This window comes from Patiria miniata, unplaced genomic scaffold (genome assembly GCF_015706575.1).
Source record: "Patiria miniata isolate m_02_andy unplaced genomic scaffold, ASM1570657v1 HiC_scaffold_1, whole genome shotgun sequence".
Lineage (NCBI taxonomy): Eukaryota > Metazoa > Echinodermata > Asteroidea > Valvatida > Asterinidae > Patiria > Patiria miniata.
Window position 1 is genome coordinate 851,430 of NW_024037047.1, and position 23,051 is coordinate 874,480.

The 23,051-nt window shown below is 43.6% G+C and overlaps 1 protein-coding gene and 1 non-coding gene across 2 annotated transcripts; one reads left to right on the forward strand and one right to left on the reverse strand.

Annotated features, from left to right (window-relative positions):
• On the forward strand, positions 1-23,051 carry LOC119734657 (elongator complex protein 4-like). Its single transcript, XM_038208220.1, has 10 exons — positions 1-182; positions 1,845-1,880; positions 3,686-3,807; positions 6,311-6,442; positions 8,512-8,624; positions 12,357-12,441; positions 13,008-13,199; positions 16,150-16,258; positions 20,376-20,482; positions 21,700-23,051. Exons 1-10 carry the CDS (start codon positions 26-28, stop codon positions 21,823-21,825), a joined length of 1,179 nt encoding a protein of 392 aa, XP_038064148.1. The 5' UTR covers positions 1-25; the 3' UTR covers positions 21,826-23,051.
• Positions 7,701-7,773, reverse strand: Trnas-aga. Its single transcript has one exon. It is a non-coding gene; the product is annotated as a tRNA-Ser (tRNA).

Sequence of the window (23,051 nt, forward strand, 5' to 3'; positions counted from 1 at the left end):
AGCGCCACCTAGTGTCAAGTGACTTATGCTAAAGATGGCGGCGCCCATGAATACGACAACGAGTACAAGTTTCCAGAAGAAAACAAGGGGGAAAGTAGCGCAAATACCAGGGGCCCGCCCTTCATTGCAGAATGGACAGCTACTCGTTTCAACCGGGGTGCCGTCCCTAGATTTTCTTGTGGGTAAGTCGCATCGTTAAACAATTTGTGTAAAAATATTGGTAATTAATCCTTACCATTTTAGGACCCCTTTCGATCATCATGATCATGTCTATTGAGTATTGTATTACTATTATAAGGTTAAAAGACTCGCCAAAACAGCTGACTAAATGACCCTCAAAAGTGACATTCTGATATTTCTTGGCACATTTGAACATTTGGCATTGACACCTCTTGAACATCAGCAGGTTTAATTTTGTAGAAAGAGGACAGGGCTTTGATTTATGAGTCAATATGAGGGTAAAAGACGGCAAAGACAAACAGAAAATACATTAAAAAAGCAAGATGGCGAACTGCAAAAAAAGGTTAGGAAAGTCACATTTTCTTCGAAAGTGCTTTCAAAATTACAACTAAGGCCAAAAAAAAATAAGTCGGTCTCTGGTCAGTGCGCGCTTCGATTTTAGTCATGCGCGTCGATCTTTTTTTTTTCCAAAATGTTCCGAGGTAGCTCCAACAGCGCCCTCTATTTCCGCACCTCCTCAATTTTTTTTTACCAAAGAGCACCAAGGAATGGGAAATTGCACCAAGGCAAATGATCGAAAGCATCAAGGTTAATTATGGAGGGCACCAATGTACATGAGGACACCAAAAAAGCAAAATAGTACCCACCTTGTACGTACATTTCAAGCTTGAAGAAAAAAAAAACAGCAAAAAAAAAAAAAAAAAGCCGGGTGGTCGCGTCAATTCCGGAACTTTGGTCTGACCAGAGACCGAATATTTTTTTTTTTGGCCTAACATAAGTTTATCTGAAGTAAAAAGACTGCTCTAGCCTGCAAAAGTCACTTTGGTACTGGACAGTCATCTGCAAAAGTCAGATTTGAACAGAACTCGTACAAAATAGAGGTGTCCTAAAAGTAAGGATTACCAGAATATTGCTCTCTCTCTCTCTCTAGACTCTGAGCTGGCATGTCATTAGCTTGAGTAACTCCAGCTGACATGCTCATATTCATTCACATGAAGCGCTGGAGACATAACCTAGTCCATTTTCACCTCTAATGTCCCATCCCAGATTTCATTTACATACCTCATAATTTTTATATATTCAGCAGTCATTCACGAAGCTAATGATCGACTTGAAACAGACCACACACAAACAATTGTGAAAAATCTTGACGATTTCGGTGGATTGTCCGTAAAAAAACGCCAGTTCCAACAGCTGTCGTCCATTTTGTTTTGTTAATTATGTAAATGCATGCATCACGTGATGACATCGAAAAAAAATCTGCGCGCGCGATGTATGTGGGTACCACACTGCTTTCAGGCGTCGCAAGTGGGTTCAGTTTTCGTCTGGTGCATTGTCGCGGAAAGCAAGACAACAAGAATGCTTTCCACGACAACGCACCAGACGAAAAAGCTGTGGGCACAGTTGTGGGCACAGCTGGCTTATCAATCGCCCCCAGCCAAAGCATAGCTGTTTCAAGTTACATATAAACAGTCACTGCCAGTCAATCCCGCTTTGTGTAGGCTGGAAGTTCTTAACTGTTGAAAACAGTCACTAAGTGACTGATTTTGACTGAAAGGACTACATGTAGGCCTACTTGGCACAGAATATAGGCCTATGTTTGCATAAGAGGGTTAATAAAATTGTTTTTGCGTTTTTTTGTTTCCTGTATTGTTTATGTGTAGGAGGAGGTCTTGCTGTTGGAACAGTTCTGCTTATTGGTAAGGTATAGCGCCCTCTATCAGCCATGTCTTTGTTTCAGCACATCAATTGTGCTTCAGAACATCAATTGTTACAAATGAAAAATAAGATTATAATTTTTCAGCGAAGTACATTTTACATTGGTGGTCCAGTGAAACATTTCCTCAGGCTTTCAAGTATTCCCATATTTGAAAAATCAAACACTTTCGATCTCAGGCTGTGCTCCGTGGTCATATACATTGTATGGGTCGATGTGGCCGGCAGCCATAGGTGCCTTAATTTACGTGCCAGCGGCCCGACCACATTGTAGCCGCGTCCTTCGCAATTCAGCATACCAGCTGCGAGTAAGGATGATTAGCCTCCCAAATTATTATTATTATTATATTATTTCCCTATCCGGTTCATTAGTGACTTCGTCGTACACACGCATGCACCACTGAATACAAGCGCCCAATGACGTCACACTAACGAACCAGATTTTGTTTTTACCTTGTTCCTACGTTTCCTACTTTTTCCTTGAAATTCCTACATTTTCCTACTATTTTGTCCCACAACTCCGAAAAAATGAAATCTCATTGAATATTTGTCATAAATGTGTTACACACTGTCATGTGTAAATCACACAATGAAGGGCTTGGGCGCAGGAGCACTGCAACTGTACTTCCGAAGTTTAGTTGATGGAGGACAAGTTTTGTGAGTAAAAAACATGCCAAAAGAGGCTTATGATGCTGTGGACATGGGCGAGCATCAACGAACACTACTCCTGAAAGTCCGCAAAAGACCTACTTTTATCCTGATTTTGTCCTCCAAAGGCCTACTTTTTTCCAGTGGTTTTGTTTTTTGGTTTTTTTATCCTACTGTTCTCCATTTTCACCTGGGACTGCTTGAAAGCCTGCAGTGCTGATAAAATTGATTAATTTGCCAGTAATTAGATTAATGCATTTTTACAACCAACCCATATCATGGACAAAATGAACATACTCAGTCATGAAAGCATTTTGTTTTTTTACAGTAAACTCCGGCTAAACCGACACCGTACAACTCGTCAAATCGCTCAAGTCGGCCGTCTGACTAAAGTCCCGATTGTCCGTATTGCATTTCCATTGATTTTTTTGTTTCTAAGGTCGGCTTTTATAAGTCGCCATTTCGCTCAAGTTGTCGTGTTACTCTCGGTCCCCTTTCCATAAAAAGCATTACAAAATCCTTGTGTAAGTCGGCATTAATTAATTAATTAACAAATCAGGCATTGGCATCGACTTCCTGCACTGCGGTTGGTAAAGTGTCGAGTGAAAAGTGGTTTTGCACAGCTCGTGATCGCTGCATGCATCTGTGTCGAAAAAGGGTGTCCTACTGCATATATCGCATATATATGCATCGTGAGCATATCAATACCAGCACCCCTCTAGGCTGTACGCATGCGCTCTGACCATTTTGGGGGCCGTGTTATTGAATGACTACTGCTGCAGTCAATGCGTGGGTGGTAGGCCTATACACCGGACCACGCACTCATTTAATTTGTTACTGTGCACGTACATGTGTATCGTGGTCTCCACTATCAGTACCCCAACGTGATGATACAGTTCGAGGATTAATTTTGCTGGATTCAACTCAAGCATTAAGGAGATAATCCAGGGTAAATCGAAGCCAATTAGTGCAATGAATCATGTGCGCAAAAGACCATTCATGTAAGTCCCCAAAATGACGACTTATAGCATATATCGGCATTTGCGTAAGTCATCACAAATTCTCGGGTCCCGAGAGTGCCGGTTTAGCCGGAGTTTACTGTATTTGATGTTTCAACTTCTTCATTTCTTTTCCTTTGAAGAGGAGGACACGTATGGCAGTTATGCTCAGCTGCTGTTGAGATACTTCTTAGCTGAAGGCGTCATGACTGGCCACAGTTTGTTTGTAGCAAGCGCCGACGATAAACCACAGACAATATTAAAGGTATGTGTACCGGTACATGGAACTCTACAAGAGCTAGATTAACACTGTAGAGACCTTTATCTAGCCCGACTGCGTCTGGCCGTACAGTACTATCGCAAGCTCTGTAGTACGGCCAGACGCCCAATGCTTCCACAGAGACTGAATTTTTTTGGCCGCTGATGTAGCGATTTTGCTACATCTTTCGATCGAGATTATCTTTTCATCCATCTTTTCAGCCAGTGTCCGACAAATGTCATAAACTATGATGCATATTCATTATCTTGCCCAAGCGCGCTCGCATAATGCATACATTACAGCTCGGCCGCCATTTTGAAATTGCATGGAGAGCATTTTCGGGACGATATTTGTGGAAGATGAGGACTGAAAGTCGTCTTTTGGCCAGATGGATGAAAATATTGAGACCAAAGAACGTTTTTTCGAAAAGGTATGAGTTGCTCTACGACTAGGAACCTTAACTTTGGAAATTTGTGTCCTGGATGAAAAGATAATCTCGATCGAAAGATGGAGCAACATCGCTACATCAGCGGCCAAAAAAATTCAGTCTCTGTGGAAGCATCGGGCGTCTGGCCTTACTACAGAGCTTGCGATAGTACTGTACGGCCAGACGCAGTCGGGCTAACCTTTATCATGCTGCCACCATTTCAGTCATGTTCCCTGTATCCAATAACAGTACTGAATAACACTATTTTTTGTGCAAAAAGGAACCAGACTATTTTTTTCCTTCCAGCCTCGCTTTGGTTACGTTGATTTGAATGGGAAAGAATCAAGATGGCCGCCACATGATAATGGTCTATTGACCTTAACAAGCATTTGCATACTATCACGACCAACCAATATCACCCACAAACCGGTCAGGAACAACGTCTAGGGAAATTCGTAAAATCTCCTCCCGAAAAATGGGGGAAACCAGTGCGCATGCGCTTCATCTGCAGGCAATTACGGTCCATTTTCAGTCCCACACACACGACACACCACAAACGAGCTGACCAGCGAAATTGCACAAAAGGCTTGCTGCATTTTTTTGTACCACTGGAAGAAATGTAAGAGTTGGTTCGGAACTACGATGAAGTGTTTTGAATGCGCGCTGCATATATTAGGCCAAACAGGTGAGCGCGCATTACACAACCGCTATTTCCGTAAACGTTGTTTCTGACAGTCTGACAGGTTCATGGGTGATATTGATTGGTCGTGATAGCGCCCTCTCGCGCTGGCGGGTTATCGCGGTGCCGGGTTATCACAGTGGCTGGTTATTGCGTATCAAACCATAACAACGTCTAGCCCCTAGACTACAGGCCACGAGGCCATGGCACTCAACGGTAATGAAGTAAACTCATTACTGGACCAAGCCCAGTCTAATGTGGCTTTCGTGAACCCGGGATGCCCGGGTTCGTATTCATGAGCCCCCTATTAAGATAATGGCTATTTAACCAGTTGACGACCATAAATATGTTCGCACATACTAATAAAACAGGTGGGAGTGCAGTGGTTTGTCCTTGATAAACAGTCAGGCTATCCCCAGTGTATGTGCGTCTGTTGTCTAGAGCCAGCCTGCCTCCCATCAGAATTTGAGTGACGAGTGATGAGCCAGTTAAGTGCTGGAAAGCTACCTACAGCTAAGAAAGCCACATTAGACTGGGCTTGGTCCAGTAATGTGCTCTGATCATTGTCAACAGTAAAGTCCAGCATTTGTGATTTGTGCATTTTGTTCATTTGAAGCAACAAGAGTGCTCAAGATCTAAAGAAGGGTGCTGAACAACTAACCTGATGAAGTTTCAGCTCAGATTTAGCTCAGATTTTCAAATCAAAAGTTGCCTGAATCATGTTTTGAATCGGGCCTGAATTCATCGTCCGAGACACGTTCTCACTGAGCCAATATTGCAGCTACGCGATATCGCGCACTGATCCAACGAATTATAGCAACCGCATGCGCGTGTGTGTCGTGTCAACGCTTGCGCGCACTTCGCCGAATAACAAAACAAACTACCAATTTGAATTTCATATGGTGCTTCTTAAGAAGCACTGTTAAAGGCCTTCTTTTGTTGATTTCTTGAAAATGACAGCTTGCCAGAAAGAATAATTTCACAGGGAGTTTAACCCTTACCCTACTAGACCCTCCAACGCATGCCAATATGTGCCTCAAGAAAATCTCCTATGTTTTTTGCATGGCCCTCCAATATCTGCCATGTCATTTCAAGGGTAACTGGACAGGCACTCCAATACATGCCACAGAGAACAATGAGAGTCCTCTGATAACAAAGTGAGTGCCCCCAGCTGGTCAGTATCAGGCACCCTCCAGGGCCTCCAACTCCTGCCAATTGGAGCCTTCACTGTTAAGACAAACTATCTGCCAATAAACTGCAGCTGGAGGGCATTGGCATAACCAACTGACATGCAGTAAACTACCCTCAGAGAGTAAGGGTTAATTACGGCAGCTACTTTTTGGATAGCTGCAAATGATGGACTCTGGCTTTAAAAATAAAAGCTAGTTTGTTTGTCATTTCAGAATCTTCCATGTCCAGTTGAGGATGACCCAGTCAAAAAGTCGGCTGAGGCAATCAAGAGCAATGAGGGCGCTATGAGCGCTGAGGATAGGATGAAGATAGCCTGGCGATATGAGCATCTGCCCAAACACCAGGTGAGTCAGCGCTGGTACTGCTAATACAGGCAGTGTTCTCCAGACTGTAAAAATAACCTGGTGCCCCGCCAAGCTTTCTGAGGCACCTGCCAAACCTTCTGAGGCACCCGCCAAGCTTCAAAAGCTGCCGCCAAGCTTAAAGAGTTGCCTGCCATGCTTAAAGGGAATATACATCATTTGCTTTTGCTGTAATTTTCAGAAATGGATGGAATTGGGGGGCTGGAAATATATAGCAAATATAGTTACACTGACTTTTTTTGAGGTTTTGGGTTCGAAAATGCTATAAAAACCAAGAAAAACAATCATTTTCCTGTAGTCTGGTTCCCTGACTCCATATAAGGAGAAACAGAGCAGTTAATTAACATACATTGGGGAATTGTAAGGTCAGGGAACCAGTCTAGCTGGCTTGTACCCGTTCATAGGTGTGTAAGCGATTGCAAACAAGTGCGATGGTCAATTGGGGCCAGTATTTGAAAAAAAGCCAGTTTTTTTTCCAACGCTGGTCGGCCGACCAGCGTTGGAAATTGATACAAAAATACCACTTTTCTTGAAAATGACAGTATACCAGGTGCCATGATTTTACAGGATGCTTTACACTGTCATTCACTAACAATCCAGCAAGGTATTTCAAAATGATTTGGTAGCTTTATTTTTTGATGTTTGCAAATGTTGTATTTTCCCTTTAATATTTCAATAAATTGTAACGCCTTTAATTACCCTCCTATGCAAACATACATTCTGTGCAAAGTTGTCCTTTCAGTCAAAATCAGTCAAGTGACTGCCTTTAACAGTTAAGAGCACCCAGCCTACATTAAGCAGGATTGACTGGCTGTGACTGTTTATGTGACTTGATGCTGCGATGCTTTGACTGTTGGTGATTGATAAGCCGGCTGTGCCTTACGCTTGCCTGCTTTTGTCCGTTGACTGAATTTGACTGGTCAGAGCACTTGTTGGAAATGTGATCTTAGCTTTGGTGACTAGCCTGTGAAAAAGGCATGGCAGGGGAAGAGGATTGATTCATTGACTGTCTGCGACTGTTTAGACAGCAGGAGGGTTCATATTTCCAACTCCAAAAAACAATTAAATTGCTTTTATACATGCGGAAATTCCTGATGTCAAACATTTCTGCAAAAAAATAGTTTTCATAAGATGGAATTTTGCGTCGCGATGGTGTAAATCAAATTAGGTTTTGCCCTTCACCGACGTATAAACACTGTATACTCAGTGTGTTACCTTCCGAGTGAAACTTGGAAAAAAATCACTCGGGTGGGGCTCGAACCCACGACCTCCTGCTTTCTAGGGCAGATGTCTTACCACTCGACCACTGAGCTAACGGCATCAGTTGGCTGGTTCGAATCTGATGTACATAGCAGCGGGTACCGCATAAACTATTATAAGATGGAATTTTTGGGTCGGGGTGATATCAATCAAATTAGGTTTTTGCCCTTCACCGACGTTTAAACACTGTATACTCAGTGTGTTACCTTCCGAGTGAAAGTTGGAAAAAAATCGTTCGGGTGGGGCACGAACCCACGACCTCCTGCTTTCTAGTGCAGATGTCTTACCACTCGACCACCGAGCTAACGGGATCGGTTGGCTGGTTCGAATCTGATGTACATAGCAGCGGGTAGCGCATTAACTATTCTTAAGATGGAATTTTGCGTCGGGGTGATGTAAATCAAATTAGGTTTGGCCCTTCAAAATAGTTTGTTGTTAAAATGTTCTGCTTTCATCAGAAGACATACGATTTCGTACCTGCTTAGGAGATTTCTGGAATTTGCATTTGCAGTTTGGTACCTACAGGTGAAGGGTTGCCGTTACGGTGACTGCTCTATGTTCCGACACCCCTATGTTCCGACAACCTAGATTGTGTTACTCCCGGTTAGGGTTAGGGTTAGGGTTAGGAATAGGAATATGTGCAGTCGGAACATAGGGGTGTTGGAACATAGAGGTGTAAACGCCGTTACAAAACACAAATCTGTCTAAAAGGAATTAATTGCATAACTGTGATGTTTTCAACTGTATCATATTGAACAATTTTTGGTTTGTTTGGTGTTTTTTTCTTGTAGTCTACCCCATCGACACATCGATTCGGCCATTTCTATGATCTCAGTAAATCAATGCCTGATGACCGATTGTCCAATGTGGCCTGTCATTGTCTTCATATGACTGACGAGTCTTGGTAAGATTGGCCTGTCTGTTTGTCAGTCTCTGCACTTATCTATATCCATACTTATTCCATTACTTTCGTCCTTTGCTGGTCCCAGAGTGCCAGCCTACTGTCCTCTCTGTGTGCCTATCTCACTGACTGACTTTTTAACTGACTGAAGCCTGGGGCACGTTTTGGCGCTGTGACCGTAAACATGTTTCTGGTTCGCGGCCGTTTTGGCGCTTCGGTTACACTAAAATGACGTCATTGTTTCGACCAAAGTTGAACCGAAGTTTCCGGTCGGTTCACTTATGTTTCAAGATGGCGGAAAGGTATACAAGCTTAGCAGACGACGTTACTTTTTACCATAAATGGGGTTTAAATAGTGGGTTTTTACCTTCAATTGGTACGAAAGTTGATACAGAATATCAGGCCTACTCTTTTTAGAACTTTAGGGAAACGCTATAAAAAAAAACTCCCACTTTTGCTTTGAATGTTATTGTTAATCATGTCCGGTCGCCGCGTGATTTTTTTGGGTTGTGTGCAGTCACGTAGGCAGTAACATGACGTCATGAATAATTTTCTGGTCAGTCGTTTTCGCGGTGCACAAGAAACATGTTTCAGGTCACGGCTGTGATGTCAGAAACATGTTCCAGTTCAAGGGCCGCCAAAACGTGCTCCTGGTTCATACTGAATGCGAATGCGAAACGAATTTGACCTCATGAAATATTTGCTGTGAAATTTGCCCGAGTTGAAACATGTTGAATGAAAGGTTTGCGGAAACACCATGTGCGAATGATTTCTCAACTAAGAGAATGGTTCTGAAAAGAACCAGAGGTATAAACTCGACGTTCCGGTCATTATGCTCTGACCGTCTTCAGTCGAGTTTTAACCCTGGGTCTTTTCATAACCATTCTCTTAGTTGAGAAATCATTTGCACATGGTGTTTCCGCAAACCTTTCATTCATTAGTTTCTCCACCATGCAAAGCCTCAAATCTTTTTGAAATATGTCAAATTTATGTTGAGTGGTGTCAAATTTATGTGGAGTGCTGTGGCCTCGTGGTTAAGGGCATTGGATTTGTGGTCTGTGGGTAAAGCTGCGGGTTGTGGGTTCGAGTCCAGCCTGGGGTCATGGTGCGTGTGCCCTTGACCAAGGAACTTTGTCACTCATTGCTTCTCTCCACCCAAGAGTAAATGGGTACCTGTGAGGGCAGAGATGGTTATTGTGATTGAATTAGCTTCCTTGCGCCTAACAGGCAGCATCGAGCTGTATACTCCCCAGGGAGCTGAGATGGTATTTGGAATGTTTAATTGGCCCAATGATCAGGGGTAATAATAATACTGTAAGCGCTGGGATTTAGTTTACTAATAAGAGCGTTCTTAAATGCCAATTATTATTATAATATGTTCAACCGTTACGAATTTGCAGTGCGAATACTCCTCATGACGTCACATATTCGTGTTCGCGTTCGCTTTCACGCTGAGCATAATCCAGCCTTGACTGTCTGACTACCATTTGTGAATTAGACTTGCCTAAGCCTCACCTTGGCCCACAAACTTGACTTTGCTGGTCTAGTGGCCAGCCTACAGCCCTGTTTGTACAATGTACCTATCTCACTGACTGACAAACACTAGGTTCAGACAGGCGTTCCAGAGTCGCGCCGAACCAAATGAAAGTCTAAGTGCGTCAAAAGTCCGACGTCTGAAACAATTTGAAGCGACTTGATGCGCTCGTTGGCGAAAGATCGACTGTTAGAGTCGTTAGAACGACTCAGGAGCGACTTGGTTTCAGACGTCCCTCTGGTCATGAGCCGAACTCAATGCAAATGTATGTAAATAAGTAGTGACCTTCAAAAATATGGACTACACGCGATGTGTTTACCGTGCTTATAATTTAAAAGTTTTCTTTTTGCAGATTTCGATGTCGTGTTACAGAGCAAAAACTTACAATAAATGTACGTCCCACTGTCGCCCCAATACAACGCAAGATACATTTTTTTTAAGCGGAAAACCGAGACTTCCAGTATCCATGTTGTACAGGCACGGCGCAGTCTTGAAATACAAATTGTTCCTACGTGGCGTGATGTGCAAGAGATAACGCGAGCGCACATGGTGTACCCGCTAGCTGTCTTCTTCGATACGCGCGCACTTCGCGCAGTAGGCTCTCATTCAGCGTCGATGCATTGATTACGTATTACACGTACAGGCACGGTGCAATCTTGAAATACAAATTTTTCGTACGTGGCGTGACGTGCAAGAGATAACGCGAGTGCACATGGCGTACCTGCTAGCTGTCTTCTTCGATACGCGCGCACTTCGCGCAGTAGGCTCTCAATCAGCGTCGATGCATTGATTACGTATTACAAGTACAGGCACGGTGCAGTCTTGAAATACAAATTTTTCGTACGTGGCGTGACGTGCAAGAGATAACGCGAGCGCACATGGTGTACCCGCTAGCTGTCTTCTTCGATACGCGCGCACCTCGCGCAGTAGGCTCTCAATCAGCGTCGATGCATTGATTACGTATTACACGTACAGGCACGGTGCAGTCTTGAAATACAAATTTTTCGTACGTGGCGTGACGTGCAAGAGATAACGCGAGCGCACATGGCGTACCCGCTAGCTGTCTTCTTCGATACGCGCGCACCTCGCGCAGTAGGCTCTCATTCAGCGTCAATGCATTGATTACGTATTATACGGCCAGGCGTTTGCGTAGTGAAGGAACGCGCACGCAGCCCATGCATCGACGCTGCACAATGCCGGTTGGTTGCTAAGATCCCGTGTTTGTTGCTTTGTACACAATACTCCAATGTATTAACTCTTTCGCTACGGCAAGCCGCTGGCAGCGGCTCGGTGACGTCGCTGTGAATAAACAGGGTATCCCCATGACGTGTGCCTTATCTACATAATTTATATCGCATAACCTCTGACCCTGGTTTGAGCCGCTGCCAGCGGCTCTCCGTCTCGCCGGGGTCTGCTGCACGTTATTGTGAGCAGTTTGTTTACAGAGAGACAATGCAAGATGGCGGCGTCCACATCGGCGGAATTTCCAGCGGTTTATTACGTCCAAACGGGGAAAAATCGGTAAATTAAATTCCGTAGCAAAAGAGTTAAGTTCGCCTGTCTGAAACCAAAATTCTAATAAGGTCAACCTGTACTCCTAGAACTATGAGGCTCCACGTAGTGGCCCGTGGAGCCTCATAGTTCTAGGAGTAGTCAACCTGGAATCGCTCCTAATCTATTTGGTTCAACTCTGGAACGCTTTTTGGAACTGCGGGCGACTGACTGAATTACTGAATTAGACTTGTGTAATCCTCACCCCGCTAAAGGTAATATACAACATTTGCCGTTGCTGTAAATTTCAGAAATGGATGGATTTGAGGGGGGAGGTGCGTATTTTACAGCAAATATTGTTAGACTGACTTGTTTAAAGTTTTGTGGCCGTAGATGCTGGAAAAACCAAGAAAAACGATCATGTTCCTGTAGTCTGGTTCCTGACCCCACTTAAATTGAAATATAGCAATTTATAGATGTCAGGGAATTGTAAGGTCAGGAAACTAGCTTAGTTGGTTTGTACTCGTTCATAGATGAGTAATCGCTTGCAATACTCCCTTTAAGTGGTCCCAAAATGTGGCCATACATCTAGTAACTTTTTTGACAATGTAAACAAGGCAATAGTTCTGTTGCCTTTCAATAAAAACAATTTGTCAAAATTGATAACTTTGTTAAGTTATTTTTGTTATCGTTTGGATTTTCTTTTCCAGTGTTTCTTCTCCACCATACCGGCGGTTATTTCAGCAGATGGAAAAGCAGATTTTGGATGGAGGCTTTAGTTTATTACAAAAACAGGTGGGTTGAAATAAATATACTGACCAAAACTACCATGTTGTTGTGGAATTTTGAACACCAACACCAAGTTCTGTCCACGCATCACAAAACAATTATGCGTTCTTTCAGCAAAACGAAAACAATTCACATATCCCTATGTGAATTGTTTTCGTTTTGCTGAAGGAACACTTACCTTTTTTGTGATCTGTGGACAGAACTTGAAAACGGCGTTAGTGTTCAAAATTCTGTAACTTGAAAAGAACGTGAATGATTTGAATGATTCTTGTACTAAACGAAAGATTATCAATTTGGCTTTCATGTTCTAGATTTTGAAAGTGCTACAGGCAAAACGTCATTCAAGTATTGGTCCTACCATTTGGGTTTCGTTTTTTTTTGTTACTCACCCTGTAGTATTTATCTAACTGTAATGGCTGGTAGGGGTTTTGCCATCAAGGTTTGAGGCAAAGGTTTTGTGGGCATATTTTGGATCCCCTTGGATTTTCAAATATTGTAGGAATCCTTGGTGGCCATAAGTAGAGAAGAACCGCAAAAAGTGACCTCTAATTTTTGTCATTATTTTTTTTTAGTCCAGTAATAGAAACATCTTAAGACTAGCCGTGCACTCTTTGGGTTCACCCCTTTGGGGGGAGGAGCTATCCACAACACAGCATGATAGACATCAGGGGGCGGAGTTATGTCAGTTCCTACATGCGCTACGCGCCTTGATCCGAAACTCACTAGCCGTGTGTGTCATCACTATGCCAACACATTTATTTACTGTGAGTATTGGTTGCTGTTGCCATTTAAAGCTACAGTCCATCATTTGCAGCTATCCAAAAAGTAACCGTCGTACATGTAATTATTGTTGAAAAGCATACTGGTTGAAAGATAGTAAGGGGACTAAACTCCCTGTGAAATGATTCTTTCTGGCAAGCTGTCATTTTGAAGAAATCAACAAAAGAAGGCCATTCCAACGATGTGTCTCAAGACGCATCGTAGGAAATTTCCGTTAGGCCAAAAAAAAAAAATATTCGGTCTCTGGTCAGACCAAAGTTCCGGAATTGACGCGGCCACGCGGCTTTTTTTTTTTTTTGCTTTTTTTTGTTTTTCTTCAAGCTTGGATTGTACAGACAAGGTAGGTATTATTTTGCTTTTTTGGTGTCCTCATGTACATTGGTGTCCTCCATAATTTGCCTTGGTGCTTTCGATCATTTGCCTTGGTGCAATTTCCCATTCCTTGGTGCTCTTTGGTTAAAAAAACTTGAGGAGGTGCGGAAATAGAGGGCGCTGTTGGAGCTACCGCGGAACATTTTGGAGAAAAAAAAAGATCGACGCGCATGATTAAAATCGACGCGCGCGCTGACCAGAGACCGACTTATTTTTTTTTTGGCCTTAGTAGTTCTTTTTTTTTATTCCGCAAAGTGCAAGCAAGGCATTGACACGATGCACACGTGTGCACGGTTGCTATAATTAGTCGGATCGGTGCACCACATCACGTAGCTGCAATCGGCTGAATGAGAACGTACGTGTCTCAAACGCTGAATTCAGGCCCAATTCAAAACATGATTCAGCAACTTTTGATTTGAAATCGAGATCCTAGAATGCTGTTTTGCTCGGAATATACAGCTGAAGCTGAGCTGAAAAATCATCAGGTTAGTTGTTCAGCACCCTTTAGATTTTGAGCACTTTTGTTGCTTCAAACAAAAAAAATGCACAAATTCCAAATGATGGACTGTACCTTTAAACCGGTCACGTCAGTTTGAATATGGCATCAGTTTATTATTTCTGTCAGTTATAGAGTCTGAGAACCGTGAGCACATGGTTGTCCTCTTGACCTTTGACATGAGGTCAACTCAATTACATGTATATAGCCACATGCGAACCAATAGATCTATATTCAACAGCCGATTTCACAAAACGCTACACAATGGCATAAGTCCACTTGCGCCACAATTTATTGCGCAAGTTGAGCAACATTTCACGCTGCGCAACATTTCAGTTATGACAATTTCAAGAAAGTTTCATTGTCATATTTGCGCTACAAATTATGGTGTAGCTTGTGCAATCATTTTAAGTGGCATAAGTTGTGGGCGTAGCGACTGAGCTGAAAGGACCCATTATTACCAGTAAATCATTAACCTCATGGAGCCTGTTTATGTGTTATTACACAACTTATCAAGGTTGATACAAGAGAACAAGACACTCACAGCTTTTTTGTTTGAAGTAAGCGAATTTGCTATTTTGAATTGTGACCAAGTTTTTAGAGTTGCCCCGTGATTCCAAAGAAAGTCAGACAAAAATATTTTCAAAATGGCGGGCCTAGATGATTCAACGACTGTTTCATGGACTAACAAAATCATACTCAAACAGCCATTGTAAATGTTGTTGTTATCCTCGTCCAAGATGTTTAGATTATTTAAACCGTCGCGCAGCTTCGCCAAGTTTTGTGAAATCGATCGTAAGTTTATTGTGCAGTTGTTGCGTTAGTCCCACGCATGTCGTAAGTTACGTACCGTTTTGTGAAATCGGCTGCTCATAGACACGTACTTGTGAACTACGCCGATAAGACTACAGTGAAGGAAGATTCAGCATGACGCATTTAAACCAATAGAATTTCAGAAAGTTTAAAGCTACAGTCCATCATTTGCAGCTATCCAAAAAGTAACTGACGTAACTATTGTTTAAAAGCATACTGGGTTTGAAGATAGTACATGTAATGGGACTAAACACCCTGTGAAATTATTATAATTCGGCGAAGCGGGCACAAGTATTGACTTGACACACACGTGCGCGCAGTTGCTATAATTCGTCGGTACGCGACAGTCGCGACATATCTTAGCTGCAATCGGCTCAGTGAGAACGTGTCTCGGATGCTGAATTCAGGCCCAATTCAAGACATGGCTCAGCAACTTTTGATTTGAAATCAAGATCCTAGAATATTGTCTCGGAATATACGGCATTCATCACAGTGCTAAAATTTCATCAGGTTAGTTGTTAAGCACCCTTCTATAAATTTTGAGCACTTTTGTTGCTTCAAACGAACATAATGCACAAAATACAAATGATGGACTGTACCTTTAAAGGGAATATACATCATTTGCTTTTGCTGTAATTTTCAGAAATGGATGGAATTGGGGGGTTGGAAATATATAGCAAATATAGTTACACTGACTTTTTTGAGGTTTTGGGTTCGAAAATGCTATAAAAACTAAGAAAAACAATCATTTTCCTGTAGTCTGGTTCCCTGACTCCATATGAGAAGAAACAGCAGTTTACATACATTGGGGAATTGTAAGGTCAGGGAATCAGTCTAGCTGGCTTGTACCCGTTCATAGGTGTGTAATCGATTGCAAACAAGTGCGATGGTCAATTGGGGCCAGTATTTGAAAAAAAGCCAGTTGTTTCCAACGCTGATCGGCCGACCAGCGTTGGAAATTGATACAAAAATACCACTTTTCTTGAAAATGACAGTATACCAGGTGCCATGATTTTACAGGATGCTTCACACTGGCATTCACTAACAGTCCAGCAAGGTATTTCAAAATGATTTGGTAGTTTTATTTTTTTGATGTTTGCAAATGTTGTATTTTCCCTTTAAGGGTGTACGTTGTCTGTTGTCAAATGCATGTATGATATAAGGTCATGTTTCCAGCGTAAATGGGCCATGTTGATAACACAGATGACGAAGATTGCTGTCATTATTGATTTGTTTATTTCTATTTCTTGCAGGATGTAGCTGTGACAAGAAGATTGGAGAGGTTGTGCGACACGGCCATCGAGCTGGAATCATTCGCTGGATCAGAGAAGGAAAAGAATCCTGTATACAAGGAGTATCATGGTGAGGAACGGGTGCTAGCTCATGGGTGGAAGGGTGGCATAGGGGGCAAGCTCGTGGGTGGAGGGGTAGCATTGGGGTTAAATAAGGGGTTGAGGGGTGTCACAGGGATGCAAGTTCAGGGCATGAGGGTTTTCATATGGGTGTAAGTTTATGGTTTGAGGGGTGTCATAGGTGGTGTAAGTTCATGGTTTAAGGGGTGTCATAGGGGTGCAAGTTCAGGGGTTAAGGGTTTTCATAGGGGTGTAAGTTCATGGTTTAAGGGGTGTCATAGGGGTGCAAGTTCAGGGGTTAAGAGTTTTCATATGGGTGTAAGTTCATGGTTTGAGGGGTGTCATACGGTGCAAGTTCAGGGCATGAGGGTTTTCAGAGGGGTGTAAGTTCATGGTTTGAGGGGTGTCATAGCGGTGCAAGTTCAGGGCATGAGGGTTTTCATAGGGTGTAAGTTCATGGTTTGAGGGGTGTCATCGGGGTCTAAGTTCAGGGAATAAGGGGTTTTCATAGGGTGTAAGTTCATGGTTTGAGGGGTGTCATAGGGGTGCAAATTCAGGGCATGAGGGTTTTCATAGGGGTGTAAGTTCATGGTTTGAGGGGTGTCATTGGGGTGCAAGTTTAGGGCATGAGGGTTTTCATAGGGGTGTAAGTTCATGGTTTGAGGGGTGTCATAGGGGTGCAAGTTCAGGGCATGAGGGTTTTCATAGGGGTGTAAGTTCATGGTTTGAGGGGTGTCATTGGGGTGCAAGTTCAGGGCATGAGGGTTTTCATAGGGGTGTAAGTTCATGGTTTGAGGGGTGTCATAGCGGTGCAAGTTCAGGGCATGAGGGTTTTCATAGGGTGTAAGTTCATGGTTTGAGGGGTGTCATCGGGGTCTAAGTTCAGGGAATAAGGGGTTTTCATAGGGTGTAAGTTCATGGTTTGAGGGGTGTCATAGGGGTGCAAATTCAGGGCATGAGGGTTTTCATAGGGGTGTAAGTTCATGGTTTGAGGGGTGTCATTCATGTCATTGGGGTGCAAGTTTAGGGCATGAGGGTTTTCATAGGGGTGTAAGTTCATGGTTTGAGGGGTGTCATAGGGGTGCAAGTTCAGGGCATGAGGGTTTTCATAGGGGTGTAAGTTCATGGTTTGAGGGGTGTCATTGGGGTGCAAGTTCAGGGCATGAGGGTTTTCATAGGGGTGTAAGTTCATGGTTTGAGGGGTGTCATAGCGGTGCAAGTTCAGGGCATGAGGGTTTTCATAGGGTGTAAGTTCATGGTTTGAGGGGTGTCATCGGGGTCTAAGTTCAGGGAATAAGGGGTTTTCATAGGGTGTAAGTTCATGGTTTGAGGGGTGTCATAGGGGTGCAAATTCAGGGCATGAGGGTTTTCATAGGGGTGTAAGTTCATGGTTTGAGGGGTGTCATTGGGGTGCAAGTTTAGGGCATGAGGGTTTTCATAGGGGTGTAAGTTCATGGTTTGAGGGGTGTCATAGGGGTGCAAGTTCAGGGCATGAGGGTTTTCATAGGGGTGTAAGTTCATGGTTTGAGGGGTGTCATTGGGGTGCAAGTTCAGGGCATGAGGGTTTTCATAGGGGTGTAAGTTCATGGTTTGAGGGGTGTCATACGGTGCAAGTTCAGGGCATGAGGGTTTTCATAGGGGTGTAAGTTCATGGTTTGAGGGGTGTCATAGGCGTGCAAGTTCAGGGCATGAGGGTTTTCATAGGGGTGTAAGTTCATGGTTTGAGGGGTGTCATAGGCGTGCAAGTTCAGGGCATGAGGGTTTTCATAGGGGTGTAAAAGTTCATGGTTTGAGGGGTGTCATAGGGGGTGCAAGTTCAGGGCATGAGGGTTTTCATAAGGGTGTAAGTTCGTGCTTTGGGGTGTGATAAGGGTTGAGGGTGCATATAGGGGTGTTTTTTTAGAGGTGCAAGTTGAGGGGCTAATTAGGGGTGTTAATGAGGTGCAAATCGGGAGGTGGTGGTGCCATTGGGGTGCATTAATAGGGATTTAGGGGTGTCATATGGGTGCAAGTTCAGTGGTTGAAGGGTGTGATAGGGGTGGAAGTTTGGGTAATAAATGGGTAGTCATGAACATAGGTTTGCAAAGTCAAGAGTGGAGGTTATAGGCATGTCAGGGTGCAAGTTCAGGGTCATAGCAGTGCAGGGTCAGGGGTTGCAGTGTGTCAGAGGTGCCAATTTAGGAGTTGAGGGGTCGAAGGGATGCAAGGATAGGGGGTGAAGAGTGTTGGGAGTGCAAGTTATATTAGGGGTGCAGATTTAAGGGTTGAGTGGTGTCATAGGGGTACAAGTTTGGGAGATGAGGGGTGCATTGTTACTGGGCTTCCGGGTGTCATATATTCGCAGGTCCAGGGCTTGACGAGTGTCATAGAGGTGCAGGCTTAGCGGTGGAGGGGTGTCTTAAAAGTGCTAGTTCAGGGTTTGACTGGTTTCATAGGGGTGCCATTTCATTGGTTGTGGGGTGCCATAGTGGGTTCAACTTTGAAGGGGTATCGCATGGGGACAAGATCATCAGGGTGTAGAGGTGTTAACCCCTTAAGCATGGGTTATAATGGGGACATTCCTCCACACATAGAGCAAGTGGCCCGCATGACTGCACAGCCTTTGTGTGGTAGCGGGACTGCACAAAAGCAGCAGCTGTGGAACTACCCACTAGCCGTGTGCCACGGCATACCACAGCTGGCAACTGCATTCCAATGAGGATTAGCGGCCGCGGCCATGACCGCTTCCCGGGCCCATGGGGTTAAACAGGCATGCAACTTTTCCTCAGACCAGCTGATTTCCTCGTTTTTCACTTCACACTTACGCCATTAAAAATGTAAAACCACTGCACGAGGTCTTGTATAGATCGGAGTTTCCTCTTCTTTTGTTACTTATCAGTTGCATGCCTGGTTAAAGTATGCTTACGGGTATCATCAATCATAAGGGTATGATGCAAGTTTAGCGGATGAGTGATGTCATGGGTGCACGTTCAGGTGGTTGATGGATGTCATTTGGGTTCAAGTTTTTAAAGAGGTTGTGGAATGCTCGAAGACATTTCCGTCATTTTTCGGGTATATGTAGCCTAAGGTGTGATGAAATAAAAACGACTATTGTTTCTGTCATGAAATGAGTAGAAACGGTACTTTTGAGAGCTGTTTCTCAAGTCCTGTCATGCCTGTTTCGACCCGAACGTGGAATTTGTGTAAAAGTCGTCGTTGCGGGCAGCAAACAAAACACAGTAAATCGTGACGTAATAAACAGGACTCCCGATGCAGAGTAGCATAAACGAGTCCTGTTTATTACGTCACGATTTATTGTGTTTTGTTTGCTGCTCGCAACGACGACTTTTACACAAATTGCACGTTCGTGTCGAAACAGGACCTGAAAAATAGCTCTCAAAAGTACCCTTTGTACTCATTTCATGACAGACACAATAGTTGTTTTTATTTCATCACACCTTAGGCTACATATACCCAAAAATGACGGAAATGACTTCGAGTATTCCACATATTCTCTTTAATAAGGGAATAAATGTGTGCTACGGAGGTTTTTATCACTCGAGGGTAATTATCAGCACCCAGACTCTAAGCAGTCTTAAACAGAGTGATAAATACCGACCGAGCACACATTTATTCCCATTCATAAGTACCTTTTCGGTAAAAAAAAATCAAATAATTCATTCAAAAAATCCCGAGTTTGTTCAACAAGTTAACTTCATGCTTTTTGAAACATCCCTCTAGTAGCAAAATAATGGAGTGTTCAGCTGGCGAGTAAGATGTAAACAACCCTTTTATGGAGATTGACGCGCACGTAGCATGTTCTGCGCGATGTCGCGCAGAACGCACCTGGGGCGTTGCGTTTTGAATTTAGAACTATAAAATTCTGACTCGCTGGTAGTGTTGCGCATGCCTACGTGAGGATTGTGAATGTTCAACCAATGAAACGGTAAGAGGCACTGGATTTTTAGGAGTCCACATTTTATTGTGACACTGGAAAAGTGTTTAAGACCAGCTCGCCATGTCTTTATCATCCGTTTAAGACCGTCCACGTGACAGGCTCTCGACCAATAGGAATGGCTTAACTGTCTCAGGTATTTATGAATAGCGGTTTGGGTTAATGAAACTTGTCAAACCGTTGGTTTGTGCAGGCTTATTTCACATCAAACAGCTGCCCAGGTTGAACTCACTGACTGGTCACATGCCTGACACTATGGACCTTGCCTTCAAGTTGAAGAGGAAGAAACTAACTATTGAGGTGAGTAGACCAGTGGCCAATTCTATGGAGCCAAAAACGACCTTTGTTACAACTGATAATGTTGTGTCCGTGCAACAAGGGCGTATCTCCTAAAACGGGCCGTACGTGAAACGTGAGTTTCAGAATGTCAAAAGTTCGTATCTCACTTAAAAAAACCAGGATGTACATACGAAGTCAGTAGATCGACGTCGAGATACGACCTTGTTGCACAGAGCATTGGCGGATCCAGGGGGGTACTACGGGGGCGTGCCCCCCCCCCCCCCCCCCCCCCCCCCCCCCCCCGCAGTGACCAAAATTTTGTAAAATTTAGGCCCTTTTTCACTCGAATGAGCCGTTGCGCCCCCCGGCACGAACCTCTCTGGATCCGCCACTGCAGAGTGTACGTATTCGCGCAAGAAACCGCTTTGTTGCAGGATGGATATGACCTTGTTGCACTGACGCAACGATGTAGTAACCAACGGATAACCTATACTAACCAATAATGTCACAAAGTGTAGTAAGTGTTACTACACTATCAGTCAATTTTTGTTACATTATCTGTATCTGTATCAGCTGCTCCAGCGAAATGGTAGAACCCGCATCCCGCTAGAGTTAATTGTTACATTATCGGTTAGGACCAATATTGTAACAACTAACACTTGACTGATAGTGTTCTTGACTGATTTTACTACTTTTTGTACACTATCGGTCAATTTCGGTTGCATTATGTTAGTGATACAGTACCATTAATTTTTTGTGACATTATCGACTGGTGATACGTTATCCGTTTGTTACTACGGCAGTTGCAATTCAGGCGATTCCCAATGCAGTGCGCCACCAAGAGTTTGCAACGGAGAGTTCATTTTTCCCAGTGCATTGTGGGAGATGGTCGACAAATTCGCAGCACGGGACATTTGAAATTGTTAGTTTTTCTGGCCAGAAAGTTCTGCTCTTTTCTTGTCTTTTTATCGATATGGAGGGTTTTTTTGTAAGGCGGCAGAACGCTTTGCCCCAATCTATAACATATTAGCTCATGTTTTCTACTGACACTCGTTCAAATGGGCCATGTTTTGTCGACCGTAAACTTGACAAAAACGAACTCTCCGTGGCAAACTCTTGGTGGCGCACTGCATTGTGAATCGCCGGAATTTGTAACACCCTCACATTTGTATATTACAAGTCAGTGACTCGGTAAACAGCAACTTTCAACTTTAGAATATTTTTTTTTTTTATGACAGAAATTACATCTACCTCCAGAGTTGCCGGAAACAGTCAGCAGGACGCAGGAGGATCCAGTTCCGAGAGCAATAGCGCCCTCTATCGGCTGCGGGTCACTAGGCGGTCGGAGTAAACTGGATTTCTGAATCTGAACTGATCCATGTGATGACCTTCACGGTGTTGAATTGCATTAGGTCTTTGGGCTGACTCTAGTGTGGTTACGTGCTTTGCATCTGAGAATTTGTTATGGCGTCTTGACACTGACTTCATGTATAGCTTCCGATGCACACTGGTAAATAGGCCTGAATCCATCCGTCGAGCTCGTGAATAAAAGTTATACCCTCCAAAATTCTATATTAGAGAGTTCTGAGGGCCATAAAATTGGGGAATTGAAGAGATATGGCAATGAACCTCTGGCCCGGACTTGGGGCTTCCAATTCTGAGCATTTTGGATGCAATTGGGCTCCAAAGTAGCGCTATTTTTCCATGTTGTGGGGGGAGCTTTTTTCTGCCTTTCCACTTTGGGGAAACTAGGGGTTGTCTTCTTTGGGTGGGAATTAATATCTCGAAAAGTCAATGGTCAACCCACCAAAAAATGAAAAGAAAATGAAAGATGACATGTTGATCATCATTTTTCTGTGAAGCTTAAATACCTGTGAGAGTTCTGAGTATGGACATTAATTAGCACTGGTGTCTATGGGAATTTTAATGCAGGGTTGCACCCTTCAAGATCAGCAAAGTGACTGTATGACTAGGTCAAAGGTCAATGACCTCTGAAGTGGTATAGGTAAAACAAACAGTTCTTTAAGTTGCCGGCCGAAGGAAACAAAAAAAACAGTTGTGTGTTGAATCTCTTCTTTTTCAAGTGAAGAAGCTTCAGAGATACAAGTCGGGCATTAGTCTCTGGTCGAACGATATGCCTCCAACAACAGAGGGCGCTGTTCACTATCCAAAATTGCCGATTTAGTTTTCACGTCCAAACATGATTCTGTGCTCCTTATTCGCATGGGCGGGTGCAGGGTAGGAGTGCACACCCCTCCATTATCCATTGTTTCGGGCAAAATCCTCCCGTCGGCAAAATCGTGTGTCTGCAGTGTCGGCAAATAAATGCAGCAACGAATAACGCTACGGCCTCGTGGATTGTGGGACATAGGTGCACTACATTATTCTCTGTTCCACTTGCAATAGAGAGATATTACTATATCTCCAGTAAATGTTGGTCTGCTTGATATTTATGATATAAGTACATCGTATGTACCGGTACCTCAAGTTTCCATTTGTAGTTTACGCCTAGGAGGTTATGTTTTCATCAGGGTTGGTTGGTTGGTTTGTCTGAACCCCATGCGTACGGGAAGCGGTCATGGCCGCGGCC